At 35.3% G+C, this 14,888-nt stretch overlaps 1 protein-coding gene across 1 annotated transcript in view; it reads right to left on the reverse strand.

Moving 5' to 3' along the window:
* The window catches only part of LOC134244288 (Fanconi anemia group A protein-like), an 83,544-nt gene that overhangs the window by 22,464 nt on the left and 46,192 nt on the right, over window positions 1-14,888 (reverse strand). The window contains exons 28-31 of the mRNA XM_062726549.1: window positions 8,795-8,923; window positions 8,617-8,710; window positions 5,901-6,025; window positions 463-559 (exon numbers count right to left, since the gene is read on the reverse strand). Of these exons, the coding sequence (XP_062582533.1) occupies window positions 463-559; window positions 5,901-6,025; window positions 8,617-8,710; window positions 8,795-8,923 (445 nt within the window). The remainder of the gene's footprint in view (window positions 1-462; window positions 560-5,900; window positions 6,026-8,616; window positions 8,711-8,794; window positions 8,924-14,888) is intronic.

Here is a 14,888-nt window from a genome sequence, read left to right on the forward strand (position 1 = left end):
AAACTAGCTCAGTTGACTTGGCTTCGGTCTTGCAATAATACCTAATGAACATAAATATATTTGGTCGTTTCATTGGATATTAAATACATCTACAATATGACTTTTCACTGTGATTTGAAATTCATAAAAAATTCTGGAATTACACAACCGAGTATGCCTTTCCCATCTAATCTATTGCAGAATAAAAAATACACTGAAATAAATAATCACTTCCCTTCACCTAGCTTATTTTTAAAAGGAAAGTTGTACTAAGAACTGTAATTTAAATCAAACCTCAACTTTCACTTTTAAAGAATTATGCATCAGGATTTTTTATATGAATTTAAAAACCAGTAGTTTTTTAAGGTCCTCTGATTCCTTGTTAATCAAACATCTTTATCATTACCAATCATTATTACAGTCTACGTTGTATGTTGATAAATGAGACTTACCAAATAATTGTTTATAATTTGGAAGACTTACGAAGTACTTGTTAATGATCTGACAAGGCAGATCCAGCGCTCCTGAAGTGGATGGACAGTTGACAAAGATTGAGTACGCAGGTAAACAAGAGATCAATCTACAAAACAAAAAATCAATACACAATATACAAAAACCAATAGCAATACATGATATACAAAAATCAATAGCAATACAAGATATACACAAAATCAATAGCAATACATGATATACACAAAGTTTTATGCATACAGAATGAAATTAAATGATAACAAGCAGCCCATGGGCCACATTGCTCACCTTAGCACTGTGACTGGGGAAAAAATGAATTCTTTATCCAAAAGTTTAAATCCATGATTTAAACAAACATAATTCTACACTACTTTCATAAAAATATGACTAATTAGATGATTTTTAAAGATGTTTTTCCCATACAGTAAAACTCGTTTAGTACGAACATGTATATTACGAATTTGCGAATAAAGCGAATTTATCTTGCATCCCCAACTACATTTGATAGGTCCCAGTTACTTCGCTACAACCAAATTTTACTGTACCTATTTCTATGTAAAACTTTGATCGCCCATTATGGCCCCACCCTACCCTCAAGGGTCATGAATTGAAAAAAACTGCAATCTTCACTATCAGAGGAGCTTCTACATGAGCTTTATCTTTCCTGGCCCAGTGGTTCTTGAGATTTTTAAAAGATGCCAATATTTTTTAACTTATTCCTAATTATCTCCTCTTGAAAGAGGACATGGCCCTACATTTGAACAAACTTGAATCTCGTTCACCCAAGGATACTTTGTGGCAAGTTGGTTGAAATTGGTCCAGTGGTTATTGAGAGGACGAAAATGTGAAAAGTTTACAGACAGATTGACGGAAGCCAGACAAAATGTGATCCAAAAAGCTCACTTGAGCACAGGTTGGTTAAATTCAAAACTCAACTATACTATTAAATATTTTCAATACATTGTATAACCCAAACAAAAGAAATCAATTTTGTAGCAAAACAGGATGACATTGCTTTCATATCTAATCCGAACAGTTTTTCTTCACATGAACAAGGAAACTAAATACACTTCTCTTCAATCCAAGGTCAAGGTCAAAGTTAGTTTTGACAGAGATAGGGTGGTCAATTAACACATGAATTTAATATCAGTTTGGTAGCAAAACAGGATGACGTTGTTTTCATAACTAATTATCCAAATAACTAATCCTAACAGTTTTTTTTACATGAACAAGGAAACTAAATACACTTCTCTTGAATCCAAGGTCATGGTTAGTTTTGACAGAGATATGGTGGTCAATTAACACATGAATTTAATATCAGTTTGGTAGCAAAACAGGATGACATTGTTTTCATAACTAATTATCCAAATAACTAATCCTAACAGTTTTCTTTACATGAACAAGGAAACTAAATACACTTCCCATGAATCCAAGGTCATAGTTATGATGGAAATATCATAGTTAATTAACACATGAATTAAATAACAAATACAGTACAAGCCGTTTAATTTAATACCTGTTTTATATCATAGGCCGTTTTTTATCATAGATATTTAAAACACAAAACCATTTCTTAATAATTCAATGTTAATTTCTTACGTTATTATCATAGGTAAAAGTGTGTACTTCGGTTACTATCATAGAAAAATTTCGTCCGTAATATTTTTTTTCAAACATTTTACACTCTTGAGACAATTAACAAAACAAAAGATAACACCTGTCAACACCTGTGGCCCATGCACTGTCGCTTATCTATACACAATGGCTTGACTGAGGGGGATTAGTCACACTCCAGCGCATTTACCTGAGCGATGACTGGAAGTTTGTTTATTTCACAAAGTACATTACACAACAACAGGAAGCCATCCGCAATCTTATTTTCTTCTTTTGTTTAATTGTTTAATTGTACATTGATAATAAATGTGTTTTACCAAAATGTGTTGAATCTAAATTGAGTGTCAATTTACCCAAGCTATCTTACGCTTGTTGCCTGATCAATGGTCATAATTAATCACATTTATAAATTGTCCAATTTATTCAGAAGTGATGTGAAATTAACTTTTTAACCAGCCTGTCCAAGCGGCTTTGATTTACATCAGTGTATCAATTAATTTAATTTCAATTAAACGGCACCATTAAGTGTAATTAGCGCTTGGGTGCAAGGAAGAAAATAATTGGGCTTGTGTTTTAGATGAATTTTCCCTGACACTTAATAGCTTGAAGGTTGAAAAAGAATGAGAAAGAATTAAACAATTTTAATTCATGTTCTGTTATGTTGTAACATAATTTTGATACCGTAAATATTGTGTAGTTGGTAAGCAAGTTGTGTTATGCTGAAATGTTAAATGTTTTTTTCGTTTGTACGTTTTTATATACTTTTTATAGATATTTTCTCTTTTTGTTTTGTGTTTCATTAAAGCTGCAACGTAAAAAAAAAAAACAAACGAATTATTAATAGATTGAATTGATCATAGAACCAAAAAACGAAAGTAGATGAAAATGAAAGTTAACAAGATGGATGCCAAGACATCTAGAAGATTGAGTTCGGAGATTATTAAGCTTTAGGAAAGTGAATTTATTTATACAAAATGTTGAAACAGTAAGTAAAAAAAGTAAAATGACATGTTAGCTAACTTGTTTTTCAAAATAAACCTAAAAATATGAAATTAATACTATAATACTTATTTAATATAGTGTAAAAACGGCAGGCATGTTATTGATCAAGTCATGTTCATGTCAGACCTCGGAGATGAATTTCAGCTGTCTATGGTTATAATCATAGTCGGTTATTATAAAGTTTTGGCCTGACAAATAAGCTATGATAATAAACGGCTTGTACTGTACCTTGATGTTAATGAAAAAAAGACATTGTCTCTTGTTTGTTACATGCTTTGCGTTTTGTGAACTCTATTAATTTCATTCTTAAATATTAATTTACTTATGTTTTTTAAGATTAGAGTTTCAAAATAAATCGGTTGTTGCGTTAACTCATGTGCACCAAAGCTGCAGGTTGTACAGTGATAAACCTGTTAACACTGCTGTTTGTTTATAATATATACTACACTGAAGTGAAACATTTTTGACCAGTCAAACCTGTTGTAACCCAAAGTTAATCAGGTGTTTAACTCAAATGAGCCGAAGGCTCAAGTGAGCTTTTCTGATCAAAATTTGTCCGTCGTCTGTCGTTGTTGTCGTTGTCGTAAACTTTTCACATTTTCATCTTCTTTTCAAGAACCACTGGGTCAATTTCAACCAAACTTGCCACAAAGTATTCTTCAGTGAAGGGGATTCAATTTTGTTCAAATCAAGGGCCACGCCCTCTTCCAAGGGGAGATAATTATGAATTAGTGAAAAATTAATGGCATTTTTAAAAATCTTCTTCTCTAGAACCACTGGGCCAGGAAAGATGAATCTCATGTGGAAGCATCCTCAAGTAGTGTAGATTCAAGTTTGTTGAAATCATGACCCCTGGGGGTAGTGCGGGGCCACAATGGCCGATCTAACTTTTAAATAGGATTATATAGGGAAAATCTTTAAAAGTCTTCTTCTTAAGAACCACTGGGCCCAGAAAGATGAAACTCATGTGGAAGCATCTTCAGGTAGTGTAGACTGAAATTTGTTCAAATCATCACCCCCAGGGGTAGGGCGGGGCCACAATGGCCGATCAAAGTTTTACATAGGACTAGATGGGGAAATCTTTTAAAATCGTCTTCTTAAGTACTTCAAGGCCATGGTTAGTGATATTTACATGGAATCATCCTCAGGTAGTGTAGACTCTAGTTTGTTCAAATCATAATCCCCACAATGGGGGGATCCAAGTTTAAATTTACATTAAGGTGGCTCATTACATCCACAGTTTATTTTAGATTTCATGACAGCACCACTTATCATGTAGATGCCAAATATCCAAATGGAGATATTGATATCGTAAATATTTTTTAGAGAATTTTTTAACTTTCTTTTTATTTTAGTGAAATGTTTTATTTCAAGTTTATTATTTCCAGAATTTCAGAACTTTCAGTATCAAATGATGGACATCTTCTTTAGACAAGTACACACAATGAAAATACTTCATAATACCTAATATTAATTTTATTAGAAAAAATAGTTTTCTTCTAAAAAACAATAAATGTCATTATCTTTTTAATCTGCGCATAAAATATTTTTAAAATGAGTTCTGAAGAGACAATGAATGTATTTCAATGAATTGCTTGTGACAAATTGAAAGAAAAATGTTTTAACGAAATGAAAATTCCAATTTCGAAAATATTTGGTATAAAATGTTCTTTTTCAAGAGTTATCTTTCTTAATTACCCAAGACTCAAAACACAAAGGAACGTGTGAACATTACATCTAAATTTCAAAATAAAGCTTTAAACTTCCATAATATATATTTAAATCAATAAAGCAAATGTACAAATTAACACCAACACAGTAAATTGTGCAAGTAAATAACATTTTTAATTTCAACAAGGTTGTAAATTTAAACTCGAATTTCCTCCATGCAAACACGTTGATTGATAGAGCCCACTGCTTCGACATGTCAGAAATTGCACATTACTTGTTTGGCGAAGATTTGGCTGTTGTTTTCTTTTGTTTCTGCTAAAAAGTAATCCCTCTTGGTGTATGTAAAATGAATCCGTTACTTTGTTTTCACTGTTTATAACACCGCATGTTTCATCTATTTTTAAAGCGTTCTAAAGGTCAGGGTCATATAAGTGAGGTACCCATACGATTCGACCCCAAAGTAATTCGGTCGAAACAATGGAGGTTTATTTTATTGTGTAGTACGTCATCAAAAAGTGGTGTAATGAGCCTCCTTAAAATATATTTTAAAAAAATCTTCTTCTCAAGAATAGCAAAGCCATGATTAGCGATACTAGTATTTATATGGAAGCATTTTCGGGTAGTGTAGAATTAAATTTGTACAAATCATAATCCCCAAGGGTAGGATTAGTTCCACAATGATGGATCAAAGTTTTACATAGAAAAATAAAGGGAAAAATCCCAAGAACAGAAAAAGCTATGTTTATTCATATTGACATGTTTGCATCCTCATGTATTGAAGATATAAATTTATTCAAATCATGGCCCTTTGGGGTAGGGAGGGAAACAATGGGGAATCAAATTCAAATTATTATGAAGTTATATATAGGAAGAAAACGATTTTAAAAAATCTTTTTATCAAGAACAGCGAAGTCATATGCTGTATTAATATGAAGGCATTCTCAAGTAGTATTAAAATTCAAGCCCCCCCCCTTCCCCCTTCAGTAAACTTTTCAGTTCTGATCTGATTTGTGCTTTTTCCTAGCTGATTTGCTCAGGTGAGCGATGTGGCCCCTGGGCCTCTTGTTAAAATTAATATGAAAAATATTAGCCAAAATACAACTCCTTGATAGGTTTTCTATCATCATTACAATGACCACAGAATTTAGGATACAGATTTCTACCTGACTACTGTCTGTATGTAGAACTCTTGGTTTAGTCTGGAACCTCTCCCCTCCATGATGTCCTGTATTTTTTGTGCCAGCCAAGCATCAGACTTATCATCAGGCTCCATATAGGAAATCAAAGTCTACAACATCAAGGCATTTTAATTATTTTCATACTTACACAAAATAGAACTGTCCAAACGGGACAAAAAACCCCCCGCTGAGTTTTTTCAGAAGTAAGTTTTATAATAATAAAGATATGTATCACACATGAATTATGAAATTTTTCTTCCAGTGACCTTGAAATTCCCCAAATGACCTTGGGTCAAGGTCATGACATACCCTTGGGTCATGGGCAATCTTTGTGTGAAATGAGAACCTACCAAGTTTATCAATAAGAAAGATATGGACCGGACATGAATTATGAACTTTTTCTTCCAGTGACCTTGAACTTCCCCAAATGACCTTGGGTCAAGGTCATGACACACCCTTGGGTCATGGGCAATCCTTGTGTAGAATGAGAACCTACCAAGTTTATCCATAAAAAAGATGTAGACCAGACACGAATTATGAACTTTTTTCTTCCAGTGACCTTGAACTTCCCCAAATGACCTTGGAACAAGGTCATGACACACCCTTGGGTCATGGGCAATCCTTGTGTAGAATGAGAACCTACCAAGTTTATCCATAAAAAAGATGTAGACCTGACACGAATTATGAACTTTTTCTTCCAGTGACCTTGAACTTCCCCAAATGAACTTGGGTCAAGGTCATGACACACCCTTGGGTCAAGGGCAATCTTTGCGTGAATTGAGAACCTACCAAATTTATCCATAAGAAAGATATGGACCGGACACAAATTATGAAAATTTTCTTCCAGTGACCTTGAACTTCCCCAAATGACCTTGGGTCATGGTCATGACACACCCTTAGGTCATGGAAAATCTTTGCGTGAAATGAGAACCTACCAAGTTTATCCATAAGAAAGATATGGACCGGACACAAATTATGAACTTTTTCTTCCAGTGACCTTGAACTTCCTCAAGTCACCTTCGGTCAATTCATGACACACCCTTGGGTCATGGGCAATCTTTTCATGAAATGAGAACCTTCCAAGTTTATCCATAAGAAAGATATGGACCGGACACGAATTATGAACTTTATCTTCCAGTGACCTTGAACTTCCCCAAATGACCTTGGGTCAAGGTCATGATACACACTTAGGTCATGGGCAATCTTTGTGTGGAGTAGTAGATTCTAAATGTCCCTCCGTAAGATTAAAGAAAGATATGGACCGGACACGTTTGCACAGACAGACGGACAAGGTGATTCCTATATACCCCCCAAACTTCGTTTGCGGGGGGTATAAAAATAACTTTTTTTTTATTTTACTGAAAATTTATTTGGCAGATAAATAGCTAATGAGTAGATCATTCAACCTTAAACATATAAATTATATTTTCATGAACTTTCTCAATTAACACAAACAAATATCAACTGTTAATCAATTATGTAATAATATTGACTTGAAAATGTGAAAAACAATGGGCCAGCTGGTGACTTCACTCACCTTATCTACAAAACATTATGTTAACAAATTTCAATTAAAGCAATAACTATCCAAGCAGCCACTTAAACCTTGTCATTTCTGGTTTCAAACCTGCTGCCCATGCTACATAAATGATCATCTCAACCAAACCTGTTTTCAAATTGTGGAAAAAAATTTAACTAGAACTGTCCAAACGGGACAAAATACCCCCCGCTGGGTTTTTCAGAAGTAAGTTTTTCCCTAATAAAGATATGTATCAAACATGAATTATGAAATTTTTATTTCAGTGACCTTGAACTTCCCCAAATAACCTTGGGTCAAGGTCATGACACACCCTTGGGTCATGGGCAATCTTTCAGTGAAATGAGAACCTACCAAGTTTATCCATAAGAAAGATATGGACCGGACTTGAATTATGAAATTTTTATTTCAGTGACCTTGAACTTCCCTAAATAACCTTGGGTCAAGGTCATGACACACCCTTGGGTCATGGGCAATCTTTCAGTGAAATGAGAACCTACCAAGTTTATCCATAAGAAAGATATGGACCGGACTTGAATTACGAAATTTTTCTTCCAATGACCTTGAACTTCCCCAAATGACTTTGGGTCAAGGTCATGACACACCCTTAGGTCATGAGCAATCTTAGTGTGGAGTAGTAGATTCTAATGTCCCTCTGTAAGAAAGATATGGACCAGACACGATTGCACAGACAGACGGACAGACAGACGGACAAGGTGATTCCTATATACCCCCCCAAACTTCGTTTGTGGGGGGTATAATGAAGGATTTCAATTCCATTTACCCTAACAGTGTTCCGCACTACACAGACAACCTTTTTAAAAGTCTGCATTTCGTAAATTCTGTTGTCATTATAACTACCTTGTTAGCATATATAATTCATCATTAGATCATATTTTGCCTTGTTCCATAACCAATTGTTATGCCGTTTTTTTTTCTTTTACTGAATAAGACTTGGAAATGTTTCTTCTAACTGATCATTACATAGGGCCCAGGACAGGTGTGTCCAGTTAATAAGGGATGCTTAGTCCTCCAGAGCACCTGATCCCACTTCTTCAGCTCTGTTTTATGCCCTCTCAACTGATTTTTTGAGATTGATCGTTTTTCGTTATCTTCACTTTAATTTTTCTTTATATAGCAGTGCTTTATGACAGATGTACGTACCTGTAGGGTTGCAGTGAAGTGGTGTTGTGTGTCTGTCTGTCTGAAGCTTTCTCCCTCCTTGCAGTTACAAACTGGTACTGGAACAACAACCTGTCTACACATAAAATATACTGTCTTTTATACATCTGATATCAAAATACTGTAATAAAATAAAGACACAAGGCAGTCATTTACGTACCTTTGAAAATTAAGCAGGAGTTCTGTAAACAGCTCACTACATAATATACGACATCTTTTATTCATAGACTGTTCAACTGAACCACCCATCAGGTAGACATTGAAGACAGTATCATACACATATGTCTGCCTGAAATTAAGCAATTTATACTTTAGATACTGTTGATTCTTCCTACAAACAGAGAATTCACCCCCCCTCCTCCCAACTCCAATCTGGAGAACACAAAACTAAACTTGATATCAAAGTGACTGTCCTTCTTCAGCTGCTATCTTATAAATATTAAGGACAGATGATACAAACAAACTTTTGGTAAAAAATTTGAAAATAACAACCTAGGTTATGTTTAAATGAGTAAAATGAAAAACTTTTACCGCATAGTTTTTAATTTTTTATTCTAATTTTCACATAAATGGAATTTGAAGTGAAAAATATTTGTATAGATTAATAAGAATGGTTTCACAAGGGTAGACGTTTGAACATCATAGAAGGTTTACTAATTCTTTATGTTCAAGAAATTTATTATTTGCATCATTTGCAATGAAAGTAGGCCAGAAAATATATACCAATCCAGGCATCCATTTTTTTGTTTTTATCATCTGTCCTTAAATGACAACTAAAGGAAAGTTACCAAGAATTTCAAACAAGAGATGTTTGGGAAACACATATGTCCCACCTCCCCCCTCCTTGGACATACATTATAGGGTTCACAAGCCAGTGTACATGGAAATGAAATTGATTTTTTGAACTTAAAATCAATAGGGGTCACCTACCAGTACTATCTGAGATGCATCAACTGCAAATAATAGGATTTTTTTAAGTCCAAGGGACATAACACTGTCAAAAATTGCTCGATTGTACTCAAAACAGAACCTGACCTAGATATCTGTATTCCAAATTTCATTTCAATATGTGCAACTTCTGCAAAGAAAATGAATGGAAACTGCAAATAATTGGAATTCATCTATGTCCAAGGGGGATAACTCTATCAATCATTGCTTTATCAAACCCAAAACAGACCTAGATATTCAATTGATAAATCTGTACACATACAAAATTTAATCAGTATGTGCAACCTCTGCAAAGAAAATGAACGGAAACTGCTTGTGGACCGAGAGATAGAAGCAAAGCAATATGCCCTCCCTTCTTCAAAGAGGACAGGGGGATAAAAATTGTCCCTTAACCCGGAGATGCTATGTGCCAAGTTAGGTTGAAAATGGTCTGCTGGTTCTCAAATAGAAGTGAAACGTGAAAAAAAAACATATGGACAAAAGCGTTTGCACAGGTGAGCTAAGAAATGAAGTCATGCAGACAGATATTAACACCCTGTAAAGGTGTTAACCATGTTCTCTTTAAAAAGCACCTGATCTTACAGACATTTACTGCTTATGTAATCATGCAAACATAATTACACTTTTAGCACCAAGTATTTAAACAAGAGGCCCATGGGCCACATCGCTCACCTGAACACTGTGGCTAGCATAAAAGCAGAAATAAGTTTATTACTGAAAAGTTTAAATCCAAAAGTAATCCCAACCATTCCTTAAAGAGGAGAGGGTATGATTTGACCAAACTTGAATCTACACTACCTGAGGATAATTCCATATAAATATTGACCAATCATGGGTTTGTTATTCTTGAGAAGAAGATTTTAAAAGAATTTTCCCATATATTTCTATGTAAAACTTTGGTCGGCCATTGAGGCCCCGCCCTTCCCCCGGGGGTCATGATTTGAACAAACTTGAATCCACACTACCTGAGGATGCTTCCATATTAATATGACCAATCATGGCTTTGTTATTCTTGAGAAGAAGATTTTCTAAAGAATTTTCCGATATATTTCTATGTAAAACTTTGGTCGGCCTTTGTGGCCCCACCCTACCCCCGGGGGTCATGATTTGAACAAAATTGAAGCTACACTACCTGAGGATGCTTCCATATAAATAAGACCAATCATGGCTTTGTTATTCTTGAGAAGAAGATTTTTAAAGAATTTTCCCATATATTTCTTTGTAAAACTTTGGTCGGCCATTGTGGCCCCGCCCTACCCCCAGGGGTCATGATTTGAACAAACTTGAATCCACACTACCTGAGGATGCTTCCATATTAATATGACCAATCATGGCTTTGTTATTCTTGAGAAGAAGATTTTCTAAAGAACTTTCCCATATATTTCTATGTAAAACTTTGGTCGGCCTTTGTGGCCCCACCCTACCCCCGGGGGTCATGATTTGAACAAACTTGAAGCTACACTACCTGAGGATGCTTCCATATAAATAAGACCAATCATGGCTTTGTTATTCTTGAGAAGAAGATTTTTAAAGAATTTTCCCATATATTTCTTTGTAAAACTTTGGTCGGCCATTGTGGCCTCGCCCTACCCCCAGGGGTCATGATTTGAACAAACTTGAATCCACACTACCTGAGGATGCTTCCATATAAATATGACCAATCATGGCTTTGTTATTCTTGAGAAGAAGATTTTTAAAGAATTTTCCCATATATTTCTATGTAAAACTTTGGTTGGCCATTGTGGCCCCACCCTACACCCGGGGGTCATGATTTGAACAAACTTGAAGCTACACTACCTGACGATGCTTCCATATAAATATGACCAATCATGGCTTTGTTATTCTTGAGAAGAAGATTTTTAAAGAATTTTCCCATATATTTCTATGTAAAACTTTGGTCGGCCATTGTGGCCCCGCCCTACCACCGGGGGTCATGATTTGAACAAACTTGAAGCTGCACTACCTGAGGATGCTTCCATATAAATATGACCAACCATGGCTTTGTTATTCTTGAGAAGAAGATTTTTAAAGAATTTTCCGATATATTTCTATGTAAAACTTTGGTCGGCCATTGTGGCCCCTCCCTACCCCCGGGGGTCATGATTTGAACAAACTTGAATCTACACTACCTGAGGATGATTCCACATGAGTTTCATCTTTCCTGGCCCAGTGGTTCTTGAGAAGAAGATTTTTTAAAAATTCCATTATTTTCTCACTAATTCATAATTATCTCCCCTTGGAAGAGGGTGTGGCCCTTCATTTGAACAAACTTGAATTCCCTACACCTAAGGATACTTTGTGGCAAGTTTGGTTGAAATTGGCCCAGTGGTTCTTGAGAAGAAGATGAAAATGTGAAAAGTTTACAGACAGACGGACAGATGGACAGCTAGACAGACAGACAGACAGACGGACGCCGGACAAAATGTGATCAGAAAAGCTCACTTGAGCTTTCAGCTCAGGTGAGCTAAAAAGCCAGACAGAATTAATAACAATTTAACACATCTTAGAAATCAAAATATCAAATGGGATTGGTGATCATGGTGCAATTTTTATATAGGTCTTCGATTTCAACCACTCCTACCCAGAAGTAAATGCACAAGCATCTAAATTTTTTTTAATTTTTTTTAATTTTTTTTAAATGAATATCCTTTTTAATGTTTTTAATTCATGTTCTGCATTGAAATCAACATAAGGCTTTTTAATAAATGAAAATATAGTTGTGTAGAAAAGGTCTAATTCATTTTGTTATTGTGTACGTAAACATGTGATTTTCCATATATATTAAAAAAAAAACATTGGTAATTAAAGAATACAAAGCTCACTTGGACAAGTTTTATCTATCTAGTAAGGCAAATGTCATTATAATTAATTATATTTTTTTCTAGTTAGTGTGCATTTTGAGATCAATTTCCATCCAAGTTTGATTTTTTAGGACTTATGGTTACTTGGGAATGGGCCTGCTTCAAAAACTTTAATCTATTCATTTATCAAGAAATATGTCAGTCAGTTCAAACATTTGGAGCAAGTCTGTAGATTTCCATCCTAAGGTTCAATATTCAAGCAAGTTTAATAATAACGGGCCAAAAATTACAGAGCTAGTCCAGAAACATTACCCTTGTCACTCATCAGGAAAATGTATGTCCCACTCAGCATCCAAAGCAAGTCTGGAAGTGTCCATGCGTACATCATCCAAGCCCATTGGCTGAATATTGGCTATATTCACTCATCTTGAAAATGAAGGCCAGATTCAGCATCCATAGCAGATTGGGTAGAGTCAATCCCAAGATACATTATCCATGCATGTTTGATTTTGGTAGGTTTTATAGATACTTGATAACAGACCTGCTCCAAAAACTTTACCCTGGTTCACTTATCTGGAAAATGTAGTTCAGATCCAGCATCTGAAGCAAGTCTGGTAGTATGCATCCCTATGTATCATCCACACAAGTTGATCAAGTAGGGTCTATATTTACTTGGGAATAGACCTGATCCTAAAACAAGGCTAAATCCATTACAGACGCTGGGGTATAGCATATAAGCTCATCTCAACTTTGTCAAGGTGAGGTAGACAAATAATGGACAGGTTTAGGTTTTCAACATGTTTATCAATTTTTCAGATGTGAAAATGTAGATCAAGAGTCATAAATGTGATGCTTTGTTTTATATTCGTGAGGATTTTCACGATAAATCTGTATACCAAATTAAATCAGTATGTGCAACTTCTGCAAAGAAAACGAACGGAAACTGTTTGTGGACCAACAGATAGCAGCAAAGCAATATGCCCTCCCTTCCTCAAAGAGGAGGGGGGATAAAAATTGTCCCTTAACCCGGAGATGCTATGTGCCAAGTTAGGTTGAAAATGGTCTGCTGGTTCTCAAAAAGAAGTAAAACGTGAAAAAACAAGAGGCCCAAGAGCCACATCGTTCACCTGAGCACATCGGCTAAGAAAAGGCACAGATCATGTCAGAACTGAAAAAGTTTACTGAGGGGGGGGGGGGGGGTGTTCTACCCTCCCTACCCCAAAGGGCCATGATTTGAACAAATTTAAATCTTCAATACATGAGGAATATGACTAAACATAGCTTTTCTGTTCTTGGGATTTTTCCTTTATTTTCCTGTGTAAAACTTTGATCGACCTTTGTGGCCCCACCCTTTCTCTAGGGGTTATGATTTGAACAAACTAAAATCTACACAAAGGAGGATAATTTTATATACATGTAAATATCACTAATCATGGCTTTGAAGTACCTGAGAAGAAGATTTAAAAAGATTTCCCTATATATTCCTATGTAAAACTTTCATCGGACATTGTGGCCCTGCCCTACCCCCGGGGGTCATGATTTGAACAAACTTGAATCTACACTACCTGAGGATGATTCCACTTGAGTTTCATCTTTCCAGGCCCAGTTGTTCTGAAAAAGAAGATTTTTAAAAGATTTTAACTAGGTATTCCTATGTAAAACTTTGATCAGCCATTGTGGCCCAACCCTACCCCTGGGGGGCATACTGTATAGGGGGAAAATAACTCGCGGTGTTTATATTCGCTATATTCACGGTGTTCATAAATACGTGAATTCAAGAAACAGTGAATTAATTTATTAAACTACGATAGGTATATATACATGCATGCAGTACATGGTCACTTCGGTAATTACAAGTAGTACTTGTCATTCAATTACAGGTGACTCTCGATGGCTCGAACTTCGATCTCTCGAAGTGAACCTTCGGTCCCGTTTTTTCCCTATATATAACTAAGCAAATTTACTCCTGATCTCTCGAACTTTTCTATCTCTCGAACCAAAACATGGGTCCCGTTACACATATTTCATTGAATTTTACTCTCTATCTCTCGAAGTTTTGATTGCGTGCATATACAAGCCAATCAAGCGTAAAATTGATTCAGCCTGAACTAACCTGGAAATTAGTGAACGCCTGGGGCTTGGCATTGAGGTGATAATTGGGTGTTTACATAAATGACACTACACCTGTGGGTGGTCCGTGTGTTGATATAATTACTTGATTATTATTGGTAAATTATAAACTGTTTTTAAATTCACACATTATTTTGACTTGAAAACGAGACGATAATTTTTACTAAATAATTTATAGTCGAATCTAGAAGTTCCCATAGACTATGAACTTTTATTAGAGTCTACATAATCCCAGTATGGCAAATATTGCACAAGAAATTCCTTTATCAGGGACTAAATACCGAATAAGAAAAATCTTGTGAACGCTGGTGAACAGATGAAGGACCCGATCAAGCCGTGGAATAGTCAAACCGACAATTGCTATTAGGATTTCAT

The sequence above is a fragment of the Saccostrea cucullata genome, unplaced genomic scaffold (assembly GCF_032062105.1).
Source record: "Saccostrea cucullata isolate Sc308-1 unplaced genomic scaffold, CSIRO_AGI_Scuc_v1 ctg277, whole genome shotgun sequence".
Classification (NCBI taxonomy): Eukaryota; Metazoa; Mollusca; class Bivalvia; order Ostreida; family Ostreidae; genus Saccostrea; species Saccostrea cuccullata.